We start from the raw sequence: 27,699 nt of genomic DNA on the forward strand, positions 1-27,699 counted from the left end.
GCGTTTGATTGCCCATAAGGGGAGATAAACAAGGAGATCGTCTCCAGCGTGCCTTAAAACACTTCTGTCGTCTTGGGAGGGTACCGTTTTGACTCTCACGCAGGAGAGGCAGGTGCTTCAGGCCGTTGTCGGTGTCGTCTCGGGAGAGAGATGACCCCGTTTGGCCAAACAACTGTTGGCAAGCTAACACGAAGTCATCTGTAACATTTTGCAAGTGCTGGAAGGATTGTGTGAAAGTGGGAAGGGGCAGAAGGAGAACGTGAGGCCAGCCAAAATGGTCTAGAGAAGCACAGTCTTTTCAGGAACTGTTTTAAAAAATCGAAAGGAAATGTGTCAGCATTGCTCAGTTGTAGCCTGGGGCAGATGTAATGTTGCTCATTACATAAGAAAGGCCCTGCTGGATCAGACCAAGGCCCCTCAAGTCCAGCAGTCTGTTCACACAGTGGCCAACCAGGTGCCTCTAGGAAGCCCCCAAACAAGACGACTGCAGCAGCACCGTCCTGCCTGTGTTCCACCGCACCCAAAATAATAGGCATGCTCCTCTGATACTAGAGAGAATAGGTATGCAGCATGACTAGTATCCATTCTAACTAACAGCCATGAATACCCCTCTCCTCCATGAATATGTCCACTCCCCTCTTAAAGCCCTCCATTTTCCTAACTATGGTATGGCATGACTGGGTTAAAGCCCTACATGGCTTGGGATCAGGGTCACCTGAAGGACCGTCTTCTCCCATATATTCCTGCTTGGGAATTAAGATGAACACATGAAGCTGCCTTATGCTGAATCAGACTCTTGGTCCATCAAAGTCAGTATTGTCTACTCAGACCGGCAGCAGCTCTCCAGGGTCTCAGGCAGAGGTCTTTGACATCACCTACCTGCCTAGTCCCTTTAACTGGAGAAGCCAGGGATTGAACCTGGGACCTTCTGCATGCCAAGCAGTTGCTGTACCACTGAGCCCCGGCCCCTCCTGACAGTGAGAAGCCCTCCTGACTGCCCTAGCCATCAAAGAAACTTGTTTGATGGAGACACAAGAGAGGGGGACTTTTCAGTGGCGGCCCCACGATTACAGATTGTGTTTTTCATGTAATCTATTGTACATATTTTATTAATATTAAGCTGCCTTGAGCTCTGTAAGAAAGAAAGGCCAGTAGTAAATATTGTAAATAAATACATAAATAAAATAAGAGGCCAAGACTGTCCTACAGATTTCATATACTCCTCCCTCTTCCCCTCATGAAAATAAGATCCCACACTTTCCTTTTCTGAGCTAGCTATAATTAGTGTGTGAGATTAGTATTACTATGGCTTTAATGCTAGCCATAATTAGCTACAAAATATAGAACAGTGTTTGCATACTCTGGTTTGAGCTAGCCATGGTTAGCATGAAGATTGGTAAACAGGGAATCCTAACTATAGTTCGCTTCAAGGAAGGGGGTAGACTGCACATGAAGCAGGAGGAAGCATGCAAGCTTGTGGTACCTTCATGATCCACTAACCTAGTTGAGGAAATTGGTGCGGTTTCTGCCCATTGTTTGTCAAACAAGATATCCAAAAATGGGCACGATGAGTTGACAGAAAGTATCTAAAAATGTTTTTGCACATGAAGTTAAAAAAAACCTTTTCCCACTGAAGCTTTGTTTATAGTTGATATTGTAAGATGCTTAAAATTGTGTTCAGCCCTTTCATGCCCACTGTGAACCTCAACCTACAACTCTTTTTGATTTTTTTTTTTAAATATAAATGTCCATCTTTCACCTCTCTTTGTAGAACATTTGCAAAAGATAGACAGGGCTCTTTCTTGGAAATCTGTTGATTTATTTGTCAATTTATAGGCCTTTCCTATGTTCAAAGTTCTTTACAAAATAGTAAGAGCGATCGTAGTGGGACTTCAAGTGAAGAAATAGTTCTTGAGTGAATATGGAAACGCCTCCAAAACTTTGCTATTGTCTCTTTCCTGCTCTTTCTGTAGGAGGGAACCCTAAAGGAAAGTTTGCTCTTGGCCTGGTTCAGAACGAATGGAAGGTTTACGTCAAGAGGTCACTAGATCGAGAAGAGCAGGACATCTATCTTCTGAACATTACAGCCACCGATGGGCTGTTCGTAACTCAGACTGCAGTAGAAGTGATAGTCACAGATGTTAACGACAACAGCCCTGTCTGTGATCAGGTTAGCTGGCAAAGCGTATTCATATATTTTTTATTGGGTTGCTAAATTCCCGTCCCACCTTTTCTCACTGGCACACTCAGAACAGCTAATAGAATTATCATTACGGGTGGGGGGGGATCAATAGTTCAGCACAATATTGTGTGTGTGTAAAGTGCCATCAAGTCGCAGTTGACTTATGGTGACCCCAGCAAGGGGCTTTCAAGGCAAGTGAAAAGCAGAGATGGTTTGCCATTCCCTTCCTCTGGAGAGTCCTCCTTGGAGGTCTCTTTTCCAAGTACGGACCCTGCTTAGCTTCTGAGATCTGACGAGATTGGGCTATACCATACTGCCTTCCCTCCCTCAATACAACATCATTTATTTATTTATTTATTTATTTATTTCACTTATACTCCACCATATCCCCAATAGGAACCCAGAGTGGCTTATGTTGTTCTCCTGGCCTCCATTGTACCCCCACAAGAACCCTGGCTATGAGAATGACCATATGACATTGACAGGTGATTCTTGGTGCTGGATTGTGGCCCCTCTAGTTGGTCTGAGTCAGTTAAAGGTCTTTTGGTAGTAGCAATCACATTAGAAACTTTTCGTCAGCTTCTCTTTCTGTGGTGGCAGATTTCTAAAGCAGCAACAGTGACAGCAAATGGATGGCTGGGTTTGCCCTTACATCTGCTGCTGTACCCCATCCTCTGTTATATCTGGGTGCTTGCATATAAGTGACGCCGTTCAAACATTTGCATGTGCTTTTCCAGATTCTATTAAATCTTAATGGTGGAATGCAGCTGAAATTTTCGTCCTTTGTGTTTGCAAGTTCCAATTTCAGCTGAGAACTGAGCTCACCTAACAGTAACCGTGAGGGACTATGTTTGCGACTTTTCTAAAGAAAAAATACAATTCCCTTCTCGACTGCTGTTACTTTCTGACATTTTTCTCTCCTCAGGTTACATACATGGCAGTATTTCCTGAAGACATCCCACCAAATAAAGTCATCCTTAAATTCGGCGCCAAAGACGCAGACATTGGATCCAGCGGTGAAATTCGGTATTCGCTGTATGGCTCTGGGAATAGCAAGTTCTTCCTAGATCCGGAAACTGGTAAGATCACAAGGACTTACTCACAGCAGTACATTCTCAGTGGAACGACAACTGACTCTGTACGGTGTCATGTATCCTACAGGAGTTCAGTGTTGAATTATTTCTGTAACATAGAAATAATTTATTGCTAGTTTTCAGAAGACCCATGCGAGAGGTAACATGAATGGTTCTGGACTGGAGCGTAGCTACGTCTTTCTTCCAAGAAAAATGAAAAGTCCAGGATAGTGCTCTTTTCAAGGCAGTGTCCTCCACACTTCTGTAGTAAGTTGAGGAGAAAATGAGGTAGCCATCAGAGGGGGTGAAGGAAAGAAGAAGAAGAGTTGGTTTTTATACCCTGCTTTACTCTACCAGAAAGTGTCTCAGAGCAGCTTACAATCACCTTCCCTCCCCCCAACAGGCACCTTGTGAGGTAGGTGAGGCTAAGAGAATTCTGAAAGATGTGGCCGCACTGGTCCACACTATATTAACCTTGAGGTTTGACTAGTTAATGATCTACATTGGGGGAAGGGCCGTCGCTCAGTGGTAGAGCATCTGCTTGGCATGCAGAGGGTCCCAGGTTCAATCCCCGGCATCTCCAGTTAAAGGGGCTAGGCAAGTATGTGATGTGAAAGACCCCTGCCTGAGACCCTGGAGAGCCGCTGCCGATCTGAGTAGACAATACTGACTTTGATGGACCAAGGATCTGATTCAGTATAAGGCAGCTTCATGTGTTCATGTGTACAAGGTTGCCCTTGATGACCACTCATAAACTACAGTTGGTTCAGCATGCAGCAGCCCAATCGGGATCCAGTGCTTGCTGTTATCACTCTGATTATGATTTTTTTTAATTTCCCACCCCTCGATTCAATGCAAGGTATCTTTAAAGCTGTCCCTAACCTAAGGCCTTACATACCTTTCACCATATGCACCTGTGTAGCCGCTCTGGTCTTTCCAAAATCATCATCTTCTTATTCCCTCCTGTAAGCAAGTGAGAAAAACCACAACTCTCCCACAGGCTTGCTTAGAGGCAGCCTTCCTGAAGCTCTCTTGTTGAATCTTGAATTTTAACAGGAGTAACAGTTCTGGGTTTTCTGGCCTCCCGTTTATATACGTATTGTTGTTTACTGTTTAATCTTTTGCTGTTACTCACTTTGGGTCCCCCTTTCAGGCAAACAAGCAAGATTATAAATGACTTCAAAAAATAAATCAGTGTATTTGGTGCTCATCTGCCCTTAACATTCCCTCCCTCCTCGAGCATTTTCAGTCCTCCACAGGCTGTTTTTTAAAGATTTTTCTATAGGGTTTATTCTTCTTTATCCATGACGAGTCCCCTGAGTAGGCAAAGACCTTGTCTATTGGGCCTGGTTTTGCTACTTCCGTTGCCCACACAGATGGATAATAATTTGTTACACTTCATTATGTCTCCCTCCCCCCTTTTCCCATTTAATATGTTTTAGGGGAACTGAAAACTTCAGCCCCGCTAGACCGTGAGAAGATCCCTGTTTACAACCTAATCGCAAGGGCAAGTGATGGGGGAGGCAGATTCTGTCAGTCCGAAATTCGTCTTATTCTGGAGGATGTCAACGATAATCCCCCTGCCTTTTCCTCCGATCACTACACGGCGTGCATCTATGAGAACACGGCCACTAAAGCTCTGCTAACAAGAGTCCAAGCCAATGACCCTGATGTTGGTAAGTGGATAAGTCTGCTAAGAGTCCTAACTATGAATGCTTCTTAAGAAGCTGGAAGTGGGCAGGATCCATTCTTGCCTTCCCTTTCCCCTTCCTTTTTCCTTCTAATTTCCATCTTCCTTTTTCCTTCTAATTTCCCTCTAATTTCTTACTGAAATAGAGTCTCGTGGTGCAGAGTGGAAAGCTACAGTACTGCAGTCAAAAGCTCTGCTCACGACCTGAGTTTGATCCCGACGGAAGTCGGTTTCAGGTAGTCGGCTCACGGCTGACTCAGCCTTCCATTCTTTTGAGGTCGGTAAAATGAGCACCCAGCTTGCTGGGGGTATAGACGACTGGGGTAGGCAATGACAAACCACCCAATAAGCAAAGTCTGCCTAGTAAACGTTGGGATGTAACGTCACCCCATGGTTCATGACCCGGTGCTTGCACAGGGGACTACCTTTACCTTTTTCTTACTGAAACAAGGGTGACTTACAAAACTTGGAATTCAGATTGTCCAAGCCCAGTGAGGAATGTGAAACTAATAAAAGCAAATGTGCTTCATATTTTGAACTCTTCGCTTCCAGAATAATAATGACAGCTACATTCAGACATCACCCTAAACTAGAATTAAATTTAAGCTTGACACAATGGGCATGAGCGTGGGTTTTTTGTCATACCAACAAGCCTTTTGTTCTCCATCCTCCCCTTCCTGTCTTGTACCAAGTGTGAAAATAAACTACTATTGCCCATGAGGTTGTAATGCAGGCATCTGGACAAGCTGGAGGATTTTTGCTTTCTATAAACTGGGTTTCTAAGCCAGGTGTCAGCTGTGGTTTAGAAGGCCAGCTCGTGGGGGTCAAACAAATTCCAGTTCACCGAGGCCTGCATTCAGACGTTGCAGACACTTTGAGTGAAAAGATAAGGAGAGGTAAGGAGGACTTCCAGAGGAACTAGTTGGCCACTGTATGAGACAGGATGCTGGACTAGATGGACCACTGGTCTGATACAGCAAGACTCTTATGTTCTTATGACAGAACGAACAAACCTCATTCATGGCCATCATAGCCATCCGGAGTTTAATTCCAGTTTAGTGTGACATCTGTGTAAAGCTAGTATGACTTAAAAAAAACACCTATTATTTAATTTCATCTGAAATGTAGCTCTCAAATTCAGACTTTCTTAAATTTTAAAATGCAAATAAGATGCAAAACGTAATTGCTATGTTTTACTATTGTCCTCTCTTTCTGATCCCACATTTCACGTTGGTGTCAGAATGAAACAGTTATGCCCATGGGCTAGGGAAAAAGCTAGCATCAGCGGCTTTTATGGTAATGATTAGTAATACAGACATGAATTGCAGCTTTCATCCCATAATTTTCGACCTGCCGAGCTGCAATTCTCCATGCTGATTAGCTATTAGGGTCAAACACCAGCAACGCCAGATGCTAGTAATGAAACATGACAGTATTGATATGCAGATATTAAAAGAGATCTCTCTTGATTCAGCACTCTGTTAATACAGCCATAAATCTTTCCCTACCAAAGACATGAAGCTGTCACCCACTCCTACAATTTGCAAACATGCCCTGTACTTAGTTTTATTATCTGCTTTAAAGGGTTATGTTTATTACAGAACAGTGGGAAGGGAGCCGAATTGGGAGACAGTTGGCAGATTTGAGCGATTAGTTTTGAAAAGTTAATGTTTTTTTTTTTTTTTTTTTAAAGCCTGAAGTGTAGAGATCAGGGGAAAATACTTTTCTGGCTTTCCCATGGGGGGTGTTTATCTGGCCAAAGATACATAAACCACCCTAGCTAATGCTGCTCCATGAAGCCTCAGCAAAATCAACTCATACGTGACTTTCCATACCTTTTCTCCTGTGTAGAAAGAAAAAATAATTTTTTGTTTGTTGGATTTGTATCCTGCCCCCTCTTCCAGCCAAAACCAGGCTCAGAGCAGCTCACAATCATTAAAATATCATAACATACATACCTGCCCAACTCGTGAGATGCATGTCAAATTCCCTGATCCGATTGGAAACTGGTATGATGAGGGTAGAGGCAAAGGTCTGCTTATCCTCTCTCTATATATGGCTTAGGATGAATCTTAATCCTAGGGGTCTTTTGCCACTGGTACTGAGTGACTCCTTTAGGTCAAGATGGATCATCGCTATAGGGGATAAACTAAATAGTTTGGGACTTGTTCCATCAGCACTTTTTTTTCATAACATACGATAAAAACGTAAAAAATATCAACATCAAATATGAATTCCAGTATAAAAACAACAGTTCAAATTAACATTGATAAAGCGCTCAGTATTTGGCAATAGGGCCAGAATTTAGAATTTATTAATACGGTCGATTGACCAATCCTCTGTCAGTACATCAAATTGTCCAAACCCAACAGTGCTGTACAGCAGTATTGCAAATTGCCTATACAAATGAAAATACAAGATCAATAAAAACAACCCATCGTTAAAATTACCACATTGTTATAAAATTATAGAGAATTTAACAGTCTTTCTTGAGCAAAGCTCTGCGTATCTTAATAGCAGCAGTGCAGAACTTGGCAGTGTGAAACGAAAGCTGTGGAATTTCTGCCAACAGGAGCTTTTTTGCCACGAACTCAGCTGACTTCAGGCAATTGACCAAGCAAGGGGGAAAGAAGCTTAGAGTGGACTTCGCAGTAGAATGGTCAACAAATCAATACGTGTTCAATGGTTTCGATGTCCCCTGTCCCTCATGGGCAGAGCCTTTCTGATCTAGGGATCTTCTTATATTTCCCTGGCAATAGGGCTGGAACCAGCCTGGAAAGAGCAGTCTGGGTCCCATGTTGAATGATCGAATAATTATGAAACATAGCAGGGGAAGGTCAGGAGGCCAGCTCAGATGGAACCGTTGCTGCCTTTCCTATAATTATGAAGAGACCTAAAGTACTTATTCAGACCAGCAGATTGTTGGTATGTCGAGGGCAGTATTATATGCTTTAACTGGCAGCGGTTCTCCAGTAGAGGCTTTTAATAACACCTCCGAACTGATCCCTTTAAAGGGGAGATGATGGGGATCGAACCTGGAACCTTCTTTGCACAAAGCAAATGCTCTACCACTGAGCCTTGGCTTCTCCCACATAAGCAAAAGTGGCACAGCAAAGATACAGGTTTATGGCCTCCATGAGAATTAGGCCCCTATGTGAGCAGGACAAGGATCCCAAACCTCGCCCTTTAACCATTATGATTTTGGAGCGTGACGGGATAATTAGCAGGTACCCAGTCTAAGTTAAACTGATTTGAACATTGCTATGTTGGATGGGTGCCCAGTGTGATGCCTATGGAAAGCAGATAAGCAGGACATGAGGTCAACAGCCATCCCATGTGGCTTGTCCATTGTGGCAACTGGAGGTGCAGCTCTCTTTCTCTCTCTCTCAACACCAAGAGAAAATACTCCAAGTTTCAAACCATCTCAGACTAGTATGGTGCACTCAAAGGGTGGCGTCCCACAGATCCCATTTCTCTACAGTGCAAGGAGCCTTCCACTGACTCAAGAAGCAACTCTTGACTGCATTAGAGGAATGACAGCGCAGGATCTGACCCAAGCTTCCTTATGAGCTCATTCCTAGGGGGGAGCAAAGTCGATTGGCGGCGACGTGACCCCACACCAGCGTATGTGCCCACTTATCACAGTATAAGGGGCACTTATACTGGCACGGGGGGCGTTCCCATGGGCGCCTGGGCGCTGCAGAGCTGCTCAGGGTTTCCCCGCCAGCGCAGCCTCTCCAGGAACTAAATCCCAGAACAGAACAGCAGTGCCAGCGTGGGGGGGAGTTCTACAGTGTTCCCAGAGGTGGAGGTGACTTTAGTCAGCTTCCTAACCCCTTCCAGCCCGGGAATGCCCCTCGCTGCTGCTGCGGGGCTACGACACCTTTTTTGATGTCGTAGCCCCGCTATTCTAAATAGGGGCATTTCCCCCATTTTTGCCTTTTTCTTTTAAAAAGGGCTTTTTTATTCTCCATGGTGGCCGGGGAGCCTCTGAGGAGGAGGCGTGGCTGCGCTGCTCCCAGCCACCATGGATCCATCCCCCCCCCAAGGAATGGGCTGCCCATCTCAGACCAGTATTGATGGGTATCCCTTACAGCAAGCCCATACTGAAAAGAAGCCAAAATGAATCCTTCCAAATCCTCAATGACCAGTAAAAATTGGAGCTACCCCAGATTTATGACTTACCATATTGGGGTCATTGGGAACTGCTGCTGTACAAATAAATAATAGTATTGACGAATGATAGAACCGTCATTAAAATGAGCCTTTCATTAGTAATGGATTTTGAATGGCTGGAAATCTATCCTAGGTGTATCAAATTAGCGAATAATGAAATCATCATTTAAATGCCACATACTTTAATGACCGTGGAATGTCAAAAATATATCCTAGGTGTAACAGCACAGTAAATGGTAACATCATCATTTAAATACCATTTAATCCATAATGACTTTCTCTAGGCTTGATGATATTGTCTTGGGTGTATCTTGGAGAAGTGTTTAAGGGGGAAAAAATCTCAGTTCCTCGGAGAATCGCCTGATCTTTCGTAATGCAATTAGAAGAAGGCTCCGCGTTTTCTTCTTGCGGCGGCTCTTTATAAATGTGGCGGCAGGAGAGGGAGTCCCCCAGCTCCCTCTGGTGTGGCTATTGTACTACGTCAAGCCGAAAACAAATGCAGTTTGCTTGGCTTTTGATCAGTCTTTTTAACGACGTTTCTCTGCCATCATTTTAAAAAAAAAACCTCTGAAGTAATGTCACAAATTTTTGAAATTAACTGATCATGCCTGGAAGGGAGATCAGTAGTTCTGGCATGTCTGATTAATGTCAGGCTTGTAGCTTCTGCTTTCAAACAACAGGGCCACAGATACTGCAAATTGCCACAAAGAGCAGGGAATCGCTGGCTTCAAAGCATTGTTGTGTTTGCTGCAACAGTCTTTGTTCACCGTTCCCACCACTGGGCTGCGCAAATGAAAACAATACAGGAACGTACATGGATTCATTTTGGCATTTGTGCTTAATTAGGTTTCGAGTAGTTGTCCCACTGCAGTGGAAGGAGAGTTGGCAACTGGAGTGCGCTCTCCATTTAGTCCTAGAGTGAACTTCATCGAATGAAATTAGAATTTAGCAGCTGGCCTAGGTAGGTCCTCCATCGATTTAACAGACCTCTCAACTCCTGGATGTTGTAATCAACGGACGAGGCATCTAGATGAAGGACAGCCAATGAAGATAACCTTTGAAATAAGGGTTCTTATGGCAATTAGGTTTCCAACTATGGTAGTTCCACACCAGAAGTATCTCAAGAAAGTCTGAGTCCAAACAATACCACTTACCATGTTCCTGGTTGTGCGGTGTTGCCCAGCATGGGTACTTATAGGGTTGCCAGGTCCTTCTTCACCACCAGCAGGAGGTTTTTGGGGTGGAGCCTGAGGAGGGCGGGGTTTTGGGATGGGAGGGACTTCAATGCCATTGAGTCCAATTGCCAAAGTGGCAAACGCGTTATGAGATGTACTTTTGATGTGTTGTAACGAAAAGATATGTTACTTATGCAAACTACGCCACTGATTTACGCTTCGGGCGTTGTTGGATGCACCTTTGGCGTACTGTGAAAGATTTTTGCTTATTGGTGTTATATTGGCTTCTTGAAACTATGAACTGGATTCTTTCATTGTATATATTGATACACAGTAGGAGTGTGTGTTTGTTTCTATTGGGGTTTGTTGTACAGCACTTCGTGAGTTTTTTGCATGTTGTAATTATTTTAGTTCACTATAGTAAAACTCATATTGCTTTATAGTGAAAATTGTGAGCCACGTGCTGTTTTTTTGTCTCAGCTTTACTTAGTGCAGCATAGGGTGTTTATTGTTTAGTACCTGGAGGTTGGCAACCCTAGGTACTTGGCATGTGGGGTGTTTTCTGCCAACATTAATAAGCATTGCCTAGTGTTAAAAAAACCTTTTTTGTTCCAGATCCCCCCCTTTCCCCTGATTCTCTGGTGGCTTCTTATCCCATAAGTCATTGGTAAGATTTTTACAGAAAGTTGTAAATGGCAGCATTTTAGAAGGAGAACCACAGACAGATTCCATTCCATTAGTTGGTTTGGAATCAGAACTTTGTGATGGAAGATACCAAAAGCCTTGCTCACCGTGAGCATAATCTAAATACCTAGAGTGCCATGTTAAAAATACCATGTGAAATCATCACAGAATTCTTGAGGTGGATTACTGATTGGATTACCAGTTCAACATGCCAAATGTGCAAGGTATTTCTTGAGAGCCAGCGTGTTGTAGTGGTTAAGAGCGGTGGTTTGGAGCAGTGGATTCTTATCTGCAGAACCGGGTTTGATTCCCCACTCCTCCACATGAGTGGCGGAGGCTAATCTGGTGAACTGGATTTGTTTCCCCACTCCTACCCACAAAGCCAGCTGGGTGACCTTGGGCTAGTCACACCCTCTCAGCCCCACCCACCTCACAGGGTGTTTGTTGTGGGGAGGGGAAGGGAAGGTGATTGTAAGCTGGTTTGACTTTCCCTTAAGTGGTAGAGAAAGTCTGCATATAAAAACCAACTCTTCTTCTTCTTCTACGTCACGTGAAAATGGAAATCTCCCCATGATCAGCATATCATTTAGACTAGCCTGAACAGGCACCTTCTAGCATGAGAGTTTGTTAGCTTTGCTACCTGTGTTGGTCCTTCTCTGTCCATTTGGGGTAATTTGTGGAGATCCTGAGTGCCTGCAAAGTCAGTCACTCGTAATTGATACGAGTGTAAATTAGTCGCACCCCAGTGAGTTCATTAGTCGCACCTTTTGTTTGGCTCAAGACATCTTGGCCATTGACTTGTGCATTCCGCTTGTCTTCCTCCCTCCCGCTGAGTTTGTAATTAAAACGTTAATAGCTGTTGTCAGAATGGGCTCACAACATTTTGGCGCCTGAGGCACCAGATCTCACCCTTCCCTAATTGCAGTGCAAAATAATGAACTAAACAACTGACAGTTTGCTGCTCTTCTATAGTACCCCACAACCTACGGCCTGGGGCAGGCCTCCTCATCCTGCCTAGTGGTGAGGCCAGCTCTGACCACAATAACCTAGCTGGTTATCTAACTTCTATTGCCTCGGCCTCAATATCAGGGGTCACTGCAGATCAGCCTCTCAACCCAAATGGTTACGTAAGCTTCTAGGCCAAGATAGAGCAAACTGTCATCCAGGTGAGAGGGCCAGAGACAAGCGACTTGGAGGTGGATAGAAAGTGCCATCAAGTCACAGCCACCTTATGGCATTCCTGTCAGGTTTTCAAGGCAAGAGACGAGGAAAGGTGGATTGCCATTGCCTGCCTCTGTATAGTGACCCTAGACTTCCTCGGTGGTCTCCCGTCTAAGTACTAACCAGGGATAATGTGGCTTGGCTTCCAGGATCTTACGAGATTGGGCAACCTAGGCCAAGGGTTTCAAACTGATTTGTTACAAGTGCTGAATATGATATAAATGTCACTTGGTAGGGCCAGACCATGTGTACCATAAAATTTTATGCCAGGTACCAGAGATACAAGAGCCACTCTGTAAGACTCTTGTAAGTCTCTTGTATCAGAGTCACTCTGTACGAGAAGATGAGTCAGTGGAAAAGACAATCATGCTAGGAAAAGTTGAAGGCAGCAAGAAAAGAGGAAGACCCAACAAGAGATGGGTTGACTCTATAAAGGAAGCCACGGCACTCAGTTTGCAAGACCTGTCCAAGGCTGTTAAAGATAGGACATTTTGGAGGACATTGTTTCATATGGTCGCCGTGAGTCGGAAGTGACTTGACGGCACTTAACACACACACCAGAGATACAAACTTTATAAAAGACACAAGCAAAGTCAATCAATTATATATATATATATATATATATAACTTTCTTTTTTACTTAAAATACAAACATGCATAAAACAATAACGCTCTTACAGTATTTAATTTGATTTAACAGTCTTTGATCATTGACCCCTTGGGACTGGGGAGATTGCTGTCTTGGCTGGTGAGCTTGTAGTGGGATAAATTAATTAACGAGAAAACAGTGCTTTCTTTTCTCACCCACCCCCAGGTGTGAATAGGAAGATTGTCTATTCCCTCGCTGACTCTTCAGAAGGCTTTTTCTCTGTGGACAAGGCTTCAGGGATCATAATTTTGGAACATCCACTGGACAGAGAACTCCAGCCTTCCTACAACATCACCATTAAAGCCTCTGACCAGGGCACTGTGCAGACCCTGTCTGCATTTGCCACCGTTACAATTACAGTTCTGGACATTAACGACAATCCTCCGGTCTTTGAAAGAAGAGATTATCTCGTCACGGTGCCTGAGGACACCTCACCCAGCGCTGAGATTCTTTCTGTCTTTGCCACAAGCAAAGATATTGGTACCAATGCAGAGATCACCTACCTCATCCGGTCTGGGAATGAAAAGGCGAAATTCAGGATCAATTCAACAACAGGTATGTAAAACTATGTCCATACAAACAGAAAGTGTTCATCTGCTTGTTCACACCGTGTGCCCTCAAACCTCAGAGAGCTAACAGGAGTTTTAAAAATTCATAAGATATAGGTTCCAGTTCAGAAAACTTCAGGAACAGCACAACATACCTGTTAGATATGCCAGTGTTGTTATCCTGCAGTTACTTCAGGTGAGAGATAGGGGTGTGCATGAATTTCTTTCGGTATTTTTCGGATTCAAGTTTATTAAACCCTGAAATTTTTGGGTTAATAAACCTGACCCCGAAAAATACCGAACCCAAAATCCATGCCATCCAGACTCCGGAGAAGGCAGGCGGTGTGGATATGTGTCACGACCCTGGAAAATACCGAACCCAAAATCCATGCTGCCTACCTTCTCCGGACTCCGGAGACGGCTGGCGGCATGGATGTGTGTCAGATCCCTGCCGCCCCCTTCTCCTGAGTCCAGAGAAGGCAGGCAGCGCAGATTTGAAAGAATCTTTTCAGGTTTTTTTTTAAATTCAGCATATTGATATGCTCACCCCTAGTGAGAGATGGATCATGGTCTATAGGCATTTGGAATAGGTCTCATTTCAAATGTGGATATACCGTGAACCATCTGTCACCGTCCAAGATAACAGCAGAATGACAACACTGTCATTCTCTGTAGAATTGTACAGGTCCATGGTCGGAAGTATTTACTGTATCTTTATCCCTTCGTTCCTTCAAGGAACTGAGAATGGTGAATTTAGGCCTATTCACCTTTCCCTTTTATCATCACAGAAACTCTGTTGGGTGGGGTACAGTAGTCTCAGAAAGACCAACAACGTATCAGTGGACTTAATGGAGAAGTACATAATATAAAGCTAGATGGATGTATAGTAGCAGGCCATTTTAAGTGTTCAGGACCTCACCGGTCATTATAAGGATGACTCACTTTCTCCTCTCCCTAGTTCCTGGTCTCCAGGGCTTCCTAGAACATGATTGGCAGCTATGAGTACGACCTTTGGGGGCCCAAGGCCCCCATGGAAAGTCCATGCCTGGCTTCCATCCCCACATTCCCCAGCACCATCCCTTTATTGCCTCAGGCATTCCCCTCCTTCCTGCAAAGCCAGTACCAACCTGGTGGTAGTGGAAAGTACCATTAAGTCACAGCTGACTTATGGTGACCCAGTAGGGTTTTCAAGGCAAGAGATGTTCAGAGGTGGTTTGCCATTGCCTGCCTCTGTGTGGGCTGAGAGAATTCTAAGAGAACCGTCTAGACATTAGGAAGAATTTTCTAACCTTTAGAGCAATTCCTCAGTGGAACAGGCTTCCTCAGGAGGCTGTAAGCTCTCCTTCCCTGGAGGTTTTTAAGAAGTGGTTAGATGGCCATCTGTCAGCAATGCTGATTCTATGACCTTAAGCAGATGATGAGAGGGAGGGCATCTTGGCCATCTTCTGGGCATGGAGTAGGGGTCACTGGGGGTGTAGGGGGGTAGTTGTGAATGTCCTGCGTAGTGCAGGGGGCTGGACTAGATGACCCTGGTGGTCCCTTCCAACTCTATGATTCTATGGCTGGCCCAAGTTTACCCAGCAGGCTTCATGTAGGGGAGTGGAGAATCAAACCTGGTTCTCCAGATTAGAGTCCACTGCTCTTAACCACTACACCACACTGGCTCTATAGTACCAACCTAGTCTTTGACAAAGTGCTAAAACTCTTGGAATTGCTATTGGCATAAATTTTGCTTATCTATAATAGTCTGTTACTTAATGTTATTCTCCATGCGTATGTCATTAGGCTGATTTACCAATCCTTGCATTCATGTATCTGGAAAACTACAGTTCATTCTGACTCATGCATGCAGGCTTGTCCGTCAGTCTTTGAGTTTATCGTTACCAATCCAGAGCCTGCCTATATATTTGTATTCCTGGACACAACTTCATCTCTGAAATATTCAGATACATTAAACATTAAGTCCATATAGATATCACTGTTTCAGCTTCCCTTATTATGATGGCCTTTGCAATATCCCAGTTTTTGAAATCTGGTGAGCTATCAGCAACTTTATCATACCCACCAAGTTTGGAACTCCCTCAAGTTGAACAGCAAAAATGCACACGGATTTACCACCTAATCCTATATTGAAATCGGCAGATTGCAGTGGCTTAAACAGACCAGAAAATGCATTCAGAAAGGCTGTCAAGTTTTCATCCTCTGCTGCTCCTAACCAACACTTACTTTCCTGCATTTCCTTTCCTTGTGGCAGCTTCTGTACAATTTAAGTTTGAGGATGGATTTCTTACACCTCCCCTCCACACCCAGCAAAATGGCTCCCTTCTCTCCATTTTTCCCTACCACAGAGAAGGAAAATGAGAAATTGCCGTAGGCCCAAAGCATCCTTTAGAGTGCCCGAGGCAACATCTTTTGGTAGGCTCACAAAAAAAGTACTCATCTGTAAAACAGATGAACAAATATTACCTTTTTTATTTCCTTTAATATTTATGTTTTGTCAACATTTTCAGCTCTTTGCTTTTGGCTTTGTTTTTGTAGATTCATTTCCAGGCATGTTGTATGATTTTTTTATGCCCAGTTGGAAAGATAAAAACCTACCTCCCTTAAATCAATGGATTGAAGTTCTTAGAACTCTATCAGTATTTGAATGCATGGCATATAGACGGCAATTGTGCATGGACTTATTGTTAGATATTTGGAAACCATTTATAGAAACTTATGTATAGATCCACTGCTATATTTTTGTCTACCTGATGTATATCTTTTTTTTAAGTTTTTTTCCCCATTGGTTTTTTTAATGTTTTTTAAATTAAAAAAATGAAAAGGAAAACAAGCATCCTCGAATATCACCCTGTGAACTTGATGGCTTACCAGGGATTTTAAGCTGGATCCCACCCCACCCCCAGGCCTAGTTTAACATGCTGTGCTATTGTTGTGGCTACCAGATATGACAAGAGGGGGAAAGTAAAGACCCAACCTAAAACCAAAGCTGGGCACCCAAAGGCTGGGTGGAAAAAGACACAGTTATATATAGAAATATATTTCTTTTAAGGCACTGATATCTATATTAAAACATTATTAAAAACATTTAAAATTATATTAAAAGAAATCACAAATGGCAACTGATACAGGTTGATAAACTAAAGCTGCAATCCAGACACGTTTCAGTTCCCTGGCCTTCATCAGTGGTCTAATAACATCACTTACAGTGCACACCAATACATATTACAACATGTATACCAGTGTTATAGCGAAGTAATAATAACAACCCAAGGATGTATGTAGGGATGTATTCCAATTTGTGCCCAAGATATTCTATAAAATTTATAAAATTAAAGAGCCCACGGCCATGGAATACTTTCTGTTTGTTCTTTTCTGGCCTGTGTTAGCCTTCTATACAAGGTGTGCATACCAGTCTCACCAAATATGTATGGTTGTGGCTGCCAGATATAACAGAGAGGAGGAAAAGAGAAGAGTTCAGTCTTTCTTCAGACCTCTGATCTTCTACCCAGAGAGGCCCTGTTTTTTTTTTTTTTCCCAAAAATGATTGGCCTAGAATGATGCGTTAGTCTTCTTCTCTGCTACTCTGGGTGGCTGTCCCTCCTCTCGGTTTCCTTCTTTCCCCCGCTTAATAAAACTCATTTCTTAGGCGAAAGGTTTTTTTATTTTAAAATACTACTCAAGTACACTTTTCAAGGTTTATGGTTTGGGAGAGCTGTAATGACATCAGCACATCAACACCTCCAGAAGAAGAGGGTAGGGGAAATAATGGTGTTAAGGCTGTATTTTACAATGAAAGCGAGAAGATAAATCATTAAGAAAGCCGCAGTGACGTTTAATCACCAAAGAGGACGAAAAGGGCATTTATTATGCATTAACATGTGACAGCTCCCTTATCAAGAGCTTGGTAGCAGGAGCTGAAAATTTCAAACCATCCTGTAATTATGTAAAATGCTCGATCAAGGCTTTAAAAGAAAATCTTTTTCTCTGTGGACCGCTGACAAATGAATATTTTGTGCTGGTAGATGTCTGCACGCATAGCATTTGTTGCGAGGGGCGGGGGAGCATATGCTCATGGAGGAGATCTAAAGGTAAAGGTAGTCCCCTGTGCAAGCACCGGGTCATTACTGAACCGTGGGGTAATGTCACATCCTGACATTTACTAGGCAGACTATGTTTACAGGGTGGTTTGCCATTGCCTTCTCCAGTCATCTACACTTTATCCCCAGCAAGCTGGGTACTCATTTTACCGACCTCAGAAGGATGGAGAGCCGAGTCAACCTTGAGCCGGCTACCTGAAACCGACTTCCGTCGAGATCGAACTCAGGTCGTGAGCAGAGCTTGGACTGCAGTACTGCAGCTTACCACTCTGCCACGGGGCTCTTGGAGGAGATCTAGATGTCTCAAAACTACACATCCTTTGCTGAGGGGTATGGGGTAGGGTTAGGCTAGCAATGGCCCACTGCCTATCCACATGGCTAGCAATCATCTCACTCCAGCTATTTTGGAGTCACTTCCAAATTGGGCTGTAAGTAGGGATGCCAGCCTCCAGGTGGGACATGGGGATCCCCCGGAATCCCTCTGGCCATGTAGAATGTCTCTTGGCGATCATCTATAAAGAATTTTGGTGCCCTTGTATTTTTCCTGTATTAAAACCCCAGTTTCCATTTTCAAGGGTCCGTATCTGTAGTCGAAGCTCTGGACTATGAATCGTGTAAGGATTTCTACCTAGTTGTCGAAGCCAAAGACGGGGGCAGCCCGGCGTTAAGTGCAGTGACAACAGTGAATATCAATGTGACAGACATTAATGACAATGCACCGAGGTTCAGCCAAGAAGTCTATAGTGCCGTCATCAGTGAGGATGCCTCCGTCGGTGATTCGGTGATCACGGTGAGTAGTGTCAAGGAGTTCCAGCCCTCAGTGCCTAGCTCCGAGGAGTGGGAAGCTCCTATCTGGGTCAGAATGCAAACAACCTTGCCACTTGCAGGGCACCTTGCCAGCCTCCGCCAGGCAAAGGGACCCAACTAGGCAAATAGCCAAGAGTTGCTGCTCACACAAGACGCTTCACTCAGAGAGCTTCCCCTCTGAGCTTAGCGGGTAGATCCTTCAAAAGGATTACACTTAGCAGAGCCTAAGGGCAAAGCTTCTGCCAGCTATTTAGCACCACAATAGCAAACTCGCCCTGCAAGGTAGAGACCCCGCAGGGGGAGGTTTCACCTTCAAAAATGTTTTAGGTTTTGGTAGGTGGTTTCACACTCACACACACACAAGGCACTTAGATTTAGGCTTGGAATCCCAAAGGCAAAAGACACAGCCAATTAAAAGGCTAATGATTTATTTTATAAGATTATTCTGGTTACAGAAAATAAAAGGTTTCATGGAGTGTTAAGCAAGAAAATAATAAAATAGTTTAGCATAGCTTAACTTACACATTTAGGTTTTAAGGTTCCAAAGATTGGCAAGGCTTCTCAAAGCAATGTTCAAATAGTTACCAGTTTCAAGAGTTCTTTCAGCATACAAGAGTTTCAAAACGTTGTCCAAAGGTATCTCCAAAAGGTCAGTTTGACCAGAGTTTCCCCCTCAAGGGCCAAAATCAAATGGGCTCTGATGCCACCAGCAGAGCTCTCCTGCTGTACCCCAAAGCATGCATAATTCGGCTTAGAACTGATCTGCCTTTATGGCCATGTTCCCAATGGCGTGAGCTCAAGAGCCAATGAGAACATGAAAGTAATTGGTGGTTAATTAATTGCTTGGTCAGAATGCTGACTCACTAATTGACGCATTCAGGTGGTGAAGCCTGCAGAACTCCTTGCACCTGAATGTTGTCACAAACATTAAGATAGTGGCTGACAGATTAGTTACCGTGACAACGCACGGCCTTGCATTCCAAAAGGGGAGAGAAGGCCTTAGGCTTAAAAAGAACCAGCTGGGGCCTATCTTGCTCCCTCCACCAAAGCAGTTTTCAAAAGGGAACATTTTTACTGTTTCAATTTCACAAAAATCATAGGCGTCTAGCCTGAACCAAGAAAATCATGAAACCCAAGTAATTGAGGGACCTTGACAAGTAGTAGAGCCTTCACCAGGGGAGTATACCAGATATGTGCAGCTGCCTCTATCATACCACGAAGCAGAATCTGAAGCCCTTTTTCAGCCTACAGAGACTTTCTTCAACTTAGAATAGGGTTGCCAGGTCCCTCTTCACCACCAACAGGAGGCATTTGGGGCAGAGCCTGAGGAGGGCGGGATTTGGGGAGGGGAGGGTCTTCAATGCCATAGAGTCCAATTGCCAAAGCAGCCATTTTCTCCAGGTGAACTGATCTCTATCAGCTGGAGATCAGTTGCAGTAGCAGGAGATCTCCAGCTAGTACCTGGAGTTTGGCAACCCTAACTTAGAACCATGGAATCATAGAGATGGTCCAACACCCTCCCTGCTCAATGCAGGATCATCCTAGAGCATCCATGATTGGTATTTGTCCAGCCGCTGCTTGAAGATTGCCAGAGAAGGGGAACTCACCACCTCCCTAGGCAGCTGATTCCACTGCTGAACTACTCCTACTGTAAAAAATGTCTTCCTAGTGTCCAGCCAATACCTTTCTGCTTGTAATTTATACACATTATTGTGAGTCCTGTCCTCTGCTGCCAACAGGAACAACTCCCTGCCCTCCTCTAAGAAACAGCCTTTCAAATACTTAAAGAGAGCAATCATGTCTCCTACCCCCTCAACCTCCTCCTCTCCAGACTAAACATTTCCAAGTCCCTCAGCCTTTCCTCATAGGGCTTGGTCTCCAGGCCCCTGATCATCCTCGTCACTCTCCTCTGCATACATCTCTGTCCACATCCTGTTTAACTTAAGGTGTGGTGTTTATTTATTTACTTCATTTATACTGCACTTTTCTCCCCAGCGGGGACTGAAAATGGTTTACAGCATTCTCCCCTTCTCCCCTTCGCCGTTTTAGCCTCACCACAACCCTGTGAGGTAGTGTGGCGGGCTACCCAGAAGCGAACTGCCTGACAGGGCATTACAGACCCTTGGTCCCAACAGCAAGACTCACCTCAGTGGAGCAGAGCGGGACCAGGGGCAGAAAGATGCAGTCAGGATAGCCTCAGCAACCGGGCAGCCTGGGAAATCTTGCCCAGGGAAGCTCAAAGGGTGTGGAGACAGTGAGCGAGACTGGGTGTGAGAACAGTGGCTCTCTAGGCCCAGGTATTTTGAGGCAGGGCATGTCTACTGCCCAGAAAGTGGCACCTCAACCAGGATCCCCTGGTTGTGTAAAGTGCCATCAAGTCACAGCTGACTTACGGCAACCCCCTAGGATTTTCAAGGCAAGAGCTGTTCAGAGATGGCTTGCCATTGCCTGCCTCCACCTGGGCTGAGAGAGTTCTGAGAGAACTGTGACTGGCCCAAGGTCGCCCAGCAGGCTTCATACGGAGGAGTGGGACATCGAAGCCGGTTCTCCAGATTAGAGTCCGCTGCTTTTAACCACCAGAAACAAAATCCAGCTTCCGCTGTAGTCATACTAAGAAAAATACATGTTCTTTTGTGTGTTTTACTGATGAAGTTTAATAAAGTGTTTCACTGGGACTGGGTGGTAGGAATGTTTTTGCATTCATCTGCCTCCCTAACTTTCTGTTTCTCTTCGAATCCTCCGAAGTTGATAGCTGAAGACCTGGACAGTCCTCCCAATGGCCAGATTCATTTTTCTATCATCAATGGAGATCGGGACAATGAATTTTCAATTGATCCCAGCTTAGGACTGATAAAGGTTAAAAAGAGATTGGACCGAGAGCGGGTAAGACCACGTCGGGTTGATTTGCTTCTCTCCCTTGTTAGAAAACAGTCCCATCCTTGACATTACCTTAGCTGGCGTGAATGCTGACATACCACTTTTATATTGTATAATTAGCATAAGAAAACAATCTGGCATTCCTGGATCCTGTTTTTGTTTGGCCCGGTGTGTGTAGATGCTATTTGGAAACATTTAACAAACTCCAACACATTTTTGGTGTTTGAAAGCTCAGAGGTGGCAGGTTTGCAGAAAAATGACACAAAATTTACTCCCTGTATTCAACATAAGCAGCATACACGCCTCAGCATGGTGTAGTGGTTAAGAGCAGTGGTTTGGAGCAGTGGACTCTGCCCGAGACCCTGGAGAGCTGCTGCTGGTCTGAGTAGACAATACTGACTTTGATGGACCCAGAGTCTGATTCAGTATAAGGCAGCTTCATGTGTTCATGTGAAGCATTAAAACGGGCATTGTCCACCTGAATAAAAAAACCTAGTATGCCCCCATAGAAATCAGCGTATGAACACAGTATACCGAACACTTTTTAAAAATTGCATTGTTTTATTAAACTTGGAAGACAGAACTAAATCTTACATGATATCTCCAGACAAACAAGAGAATGTTAAGGGCATTAAATGAAACAGACAAACATGTACCAAAAAACTTAAGTTGGTGAAACAGCTCTGTTTGCCTCAAGGCCGCAAAAGAAAACATCCTCTCTGTATTAACGTGACAGCAGGATAAAGCCATCAATATTTGGAATCACCATCGCAAACAGTTTCCCAGCAGAATGCCGGAGAAGCAGAGGCTGTGCGGATTTATTGCCATCTGTAGACTGCAGGAGAAAAAACTTAAGCGAGAATTAGGCACATTCGAATAAGCAGGGCAATCACCAAACATTAGAGGAAGCTCATGTTCTATTGATCTGGATGGAATTTGAGGCTGCAGTCCTATCTACCTGGAAGTAAAGCCGAAAGCACACATTACAAAGAATCAGGCAGGGGACTGCCAGCCCTCCTTATTCTAGTAATACCTAGTTGAAGGGGAGAGGGAGTAACAATCGGTCATCTCAGTAGCATTCCTGTCCACTACCCAGTTCATTGGCTGATACATGGTGCTTGTGATTACAAAGTCACATTACCCAGGAAGTATAGGTCAGGTTAAGGTTGACAATGAGGAAATTGAAATTGTTGAAGACTTTCTATTCCTTGGTTCCAACATCAACAGACAGGGAGACTGCAGCCAAGAAATCAGAAGGAGATTGAGACTGGGAAGGGCAGCCATGAAGGAGCTAGAAAAGATTCTGAAGTGTAAGGATGTGTCACTGGCCACCAAGATCAAGATAATTCATGCCATCGTATTCCCTCTTACTACGTATGGGTGTGAAAGCTGGGCAATAAAGAAAGCTGATAGGAAGTAGATTCCTTTGAAATGTGGTGTTGGAGGAGAGTGTTATGGATAACCTGGAATGCCAAAAAAACAAATCAGTGGGTTCTAGATGAAATCAAGCCTGAACTGACCCTAGAAGCTAAAATGACTAAACTAAGGCGTCGTATTTTGGTCACATTATGAGAAGACAGTCACTGGAAAAGTTGAGGGCAGCAGGAAAAGAGGAAGACCCAACGAGAGACGGATTGACTCAATAAAGGAAGCCACGGCCCTTAGTTTGCAAGATCTGAGCAAGGCTGTCAAAGACAGAACATTTTGGAGGACTTTGATTCATAGGGTCGCCGTGAGTCGGAAGCGACTTGACGTCACTTAACACACACACATAGGCCAGCAGGGCACAGCCTTCCCCAATAGCAGTTGCCTACCAGCCAGGGGCTAGAATATTTTTCATCCTGGCAAATAAATACCGAGTGCCCAGATGGTGGTGGAAAGCACCATCAAGTGACAGCCAATTGTTAAGAAGAAGAGTTGTTTTTTATATGCCGACTTTCTCTGCCGCTTAAGGAAAAATCAGACCGGCTTACAATCATCTTCCCTCCCCCTCCCCACAACAGACACCCCATGAGGTCGGTGGGGCCCCCTGAGAGAGTGTGACTAGCCCAAAGTCACCCAGCTGGCTTCATGTGTAGGAACGGGGCAACAAACCCAGTTCAACAGATTAGCGTCTGCCGCTCATGTGGAGGAGTGGGGAATCAAACCCAGTTCTCTAGATCAGAGTCCACTGCTCCAAACCACCGCTCTTAACCACTATACCATGCTGGCTCTCTGAGGGCCAAATAAGAGCTCTCAAGGGACTGGATCCAGCCTACGGGTCTTATGTTTGACACCCCTGCCATAGGGTTTTCAAGGCAAGGGATGTTCAGAGGTGATTTGCCATTGCCTGCCTCTGTTTAGCGACCCTGGAATTCCTTGGTGGTCTCCCATCCAAGTACTAACCAGGGCTGACTCTGCTTAAGCTTCCAAGATATGACGAGATTGGGGTAGCCTGGGACATCCAGGTCAGGGCGAGACCAGAGATCCACTGTGTGGCTGTAGCTGCTTAGGAGATTGGATTTAAGGGTTGTGGTTTCACTGAAGCACCAGAAGTGATGGCCAGGTTACTATCAGTGGGTGAACTTTTCAACTGTTTTCAACTGTTTTAGGTCCTTTGGGGTCTATTCTGATAATTCAGTTATACTTGTAATGCCATAAGGTTATAACCAGCATCTGTGGAGCTTAGAAGTGTTTCTTGCGGTTGACGCTGCATTTCCTATGCAAAGCGCTGAAGGTGTTTATTATTTTTTAAGTGTCCCATTATCTGCGGCTCTGATCGTCCAGTGTAGTAATTTTAATGCCAGGGAGCCATTACGATTATGAATTGCCTTATAAAAAACGGAGCCTGAGACACATTGTGGAAATAAATGGGGAAACAGTGTTATACAAAAGGCCAGGGAGAGTAACAAGACCAGATGCCTTTTCTTAAAATACAGTGTGTGAGGCCTGAATCTGTACATACATTGGCACAAGATGGCAAAGTCCTGAACTGGTGGTGTGGACTGTAGCACTTCAGACAACAAGTGGGAGAGAGGACGCCATTTTTTTCCTCCCCTTAAAAAACCCTGCAAGAAGAAATCTAGTTTATTGATGTGAAAGGTTCTTTCTAGGATTGGGCAAAATGTTCACCCACAAATATTTTAGTGCTTTGGGGGGGGGAGAATGTTTTGAGGGAGGGGTGGTCACTGTTTTTAACAGTTATCAGAAGGCCGTTTGCTGCCTGATTGTGGCTTGACTTGAAATAAACCTGCATTTGTTCCTGGAAATATGGCCATTTATGCCAGGCTGTTTCCCCGTGGTCATCCCCAATTACTGCTTCAGGGCTTCCTTTTGATTATGCATGTCTTTCCCGACACTAAGAAGTAACCTTGCGCTCCCCGCACGTTTCTGCATGTTTTGCCCGCGTTTTCCGGATTTCGGTTAAAACAGCACCCAAAAAACACGGGCAAAACACGCGGGGAGAGCGAGACAACCTCTGACGGTCTAGAAAGGCATGCATAATCAAAAGGCAGCCCCAGAGCAGTCGGCGGGGTGACCGTGAGGGGAACAGCCCTGCATAAATGGCTCTATGATACCTACCAGTCAGATTCACCTAGTTAAACATCGCAGTGTTGTGTAGCCAATCATATCTGGCTATTTAACTGTGCCGCAAAGCCATTTCAGAGCAAGAGCGATACTTTTACCTTGTTTTCACAGTCTTTCCAACTGAAGAATCATAGCTGACCAAATGTTTCGGGAATGTTTCCCCACCGTTTGCAGCTAAACTTTCATTTTAGTCCAACTCTCTTCCTGCTGTGCTCGTTTTCTACTTGAAGTGAGACTACACAGAGAGCCTGAAAGTAAAATCCTTAATGGTTTGATCCATTCTGCTCCAGCAGGGCTCTTCCAGTTTTCCTGCACTGTCCATGTATACACAGATTGTAAAAGGTCCAAGGATTTGGAACCTTTTTTGAGGATGGTTTAAGATTTTTTTTACCCTTTGCAGGTGTCCGGGTATTCATTAGTCATTCAAGCAAGAGACAGCGGCGTTCTTTCTTTGTCGGCATCTGTAACGGTCAACGTCGACATTTCAGACGTGAACGATAACAGCCCCACATTTACCCCTGCCAACTACACAGCTGTGATTCAAGTAAGTTTATCCCCAGCATACTCCCCCCCCCCCAATATTAACCTGACCTTTAAAATACGAAGATGTTGGTGTTTTGGTGACTGTTGATGATTTATCAGCCAACCGTTTTTTGAATCGTCTCTTTTTATTCAAGGAAAGGATAAGGATGTTGTTCTTAAATTCAGTAACATGTTCAGTATTCGCAGAGATAACCCAGCACAGAACAAAGGCTATAGGATTTGCTCTTGATCAAACAAATTGTTCGGGAATCGTTTCTGCTTTCAGAAGTTAAATTGCGGAACTCCCTGCCCCAGGATGTGGTGATGGCTGCCAACTTGGAAGGCTTTAAGAGGGGAGTGGACATGTTCATGGAGGAGAGAGCTATCCATGGCCACTAGTAAAAATGAAGACTAGTCATGATGCATACCTCTTCTCTCTAGGATCAGAGGAGCTTGCCCATTGTATTAGGTGCTGCGGAACACAGGCAGGATAATGCTGCTGCAGTCGTCTTGTTTGTGGGCTTCCTAGAGGCACCTGGTTGGTGAACAGACTGCTGGACTTGATCGACCTTGGTCTCATCCAACATGGCTTTTCTTATGTTCTAAAGTGGCAACTGTAGCTGTGTCCTGCATTCTTAAGGGATGATGACTGCTATCCTGTGCATACTTACTCAGGAGTAAATCCAGCTTGCTCGGAATAGGGCTTCAGGGCTAAGAGGTGGTCATGTCCATGTAGGAAACGAACGCTACTTCCGAGCCTTTAGACAGTGCTTTAAAGCATTCAAGACATCGCCCTTTATATTGCCTCATTAATCCTTACAGCAGACTTGCTAGGTAGGGCAATGTTGTTCTCCTCATCTTGCACATCGGTGTGTGGAGGCTGAGAAGCGGGGGCTTCCCTATGGCCAGCTTTGTGAGTTTGTGGCTCTGGTAAGTGTTGCAGGGGACTTGCATGGCACACTCTCATGTGGCCCGGCCCTAAGTATGTTCATCCAGCAAAATCAATGGGGCTTAGTCCCGAGTAAGTGTGCATTGGATTGCTACCTGAGTTTCTGCACTGCACTAGATATCAGACTGCGTGACTGCTGTGTATTCTGGATGGGCACAAAATGCTTCAGCGAAACAGGGTTCGAATTTGTCCCCGTCTGCGACATGACCCTCCAGAGTGGTGCGAAACTCCCCTCCGGGCTTGACTTGGTGTTGTTTAGGCATTCCTTCTCCTTAGTGTTCAGCTTGGAAAACCGCAGAATTTATTTATTTATTTATTGTTTCAGTTTAATACCCCACTCTCCCCAGCCAAGACCAGGCTCAGAGCAGCTTACAGGAGAGTAATAACCCATTCAATCAATAAAGCCATTAAAACAGCATTTAAAATAGCCCTAAAGTTATAAAAACCAAATATCCTAAAACTATTTAGGCGCCTCTAAGTGTAAAAAATGGGAGCCCCGTGGCACAGAGTGTTAAGCTGCTGTACTGCAGTCAAAAGCTCTGCTCACAACCTGAGTTCAATCCCAACGGAAGTCGGTTTCAGGTAGCCGGCTCAAGGTTGACTCAGCCTTCCATCCTTCCGAGGTCGGTCAAATGAGTACCCAGCTTGCTGGGGGTAAAGGGAAGATGACTGGGGAAGGCACTGGCAAACCACCCCGCAAACAAAGTCTGCCTTGGAAACGTCGGGATGTGACGTCACCCCATGGGTCAGGAATGACCCGGTGCTTGCACAGGGGACCTTTACCTTTTTAAGTGTAAAAAGGTATAACTAGGTGAGCAGATGGACTAAGATACAGCAACAGTGAGGGTTGGGAGGCCAGCAATCATATATAGGAAATCTTAGCCGGCCTCAACCATAAGCCTGGTGGAATAGCTCTGTTTTACAGGCCCTGCAGAACTCTTTAAGATCCCGCAGGACCCTGGTCTCACTCGAGAGGCTATTCCACCAGGCGGGGGCCAGGGCCAAAAAAGCCCTGGCCCTGGTTGAGGCCAGCCGGACATTCCTCGGGCCGGGGACCACCAAAAGATTGGTATTAGTTGAACAAAGAGTCTTCCGGGGAACATACCAGGAGATATATAAATCTGACAGAAAGCTCACAGAGAGAAGTAAGGGCTGATCTGCCTGTTGGAAAGACTTATTTTCTCTGCGTACATTTGCATATCTGGGCTTTCCATCCACGTTGAAGGGTAACGCACATCTAATGTGCTCTGCCGGTCTAGGGCCACCCTGATCTGGTTGGCCCAGGCTAGCCTGATCTCGTCAGCTCTCATAAGCTAAGCAGAGTCATCCCTGGTGAGTTCTTGGATGGGAAACCACCAAGGACATTCAGGGTTGCTATGCAGAGGCAGGCAATGGCAAACCACCTCTGAATGCCTCTTGCCTGGAAGACCCTACAGGGTTGCTTTCAGTCGGCTTCGACTCGACAGCACTTTCCCGCAC

At 44.7% G+C, this 27,699-nt stretch overlaps 1 protein-coding gene across 3 annotated transcripts in view; it reads left to right on the plus strand.

The window, feature by feature from the left end:
- The window catches only part of FAT3 (FAT atypical cadherin 3), a 372,853-nt gene that overhangs the window by 285,255 nt on the left and 59,899 nt on the right, over nt 1-27,699 (plus strand). For all 3 annotated transcript variants that reach the window (XM_056858070.1, XM_056858072.1, XM_056858071.1), the window contains 7 exons: nt 1,974-2,170; nt 3,108-3,261; nt 4,698-4,931; nt 13,016-13,405; nt 18,074-18,288; nt 21,051-21,188; nt 25,150-25,293. In XM_056858070.1, the coding sequence (XP_056714048.1) occupies nt 1,974-2,170; nt 3,108-3,261; nt 4,698-4,931; nt 13,016-13,405; nt 18,074-18,288; nt 21,051-21,188; nt 25,150-25,293 (1,472 nt within the window). The remainder of the gene's footprint in view (nt 1-1,973; nt 2,171-3,107; nt 3,262-4,697; nt 4,932-13,015; nt 13,406-18,073; nt 18,289-21,050; nt 21,189-25,149; nt 25,294-27,699) is intronic.

The sequence above is a fragment of the Euleptes europaea genome, chromosome 12, assembly GCF_029931775.1.
Source record: "Euleptes europaea isolate rEulEur1 chromosome 12, rEulEur1.hap1, whole genome shotgun sequence".
Lineage (NCBI taxonomy): Eukaryota > Metazoa > Chordata > Lepidosauria > Squamata > Sphaerodactylidae > Euleptes > Euleptes europaea.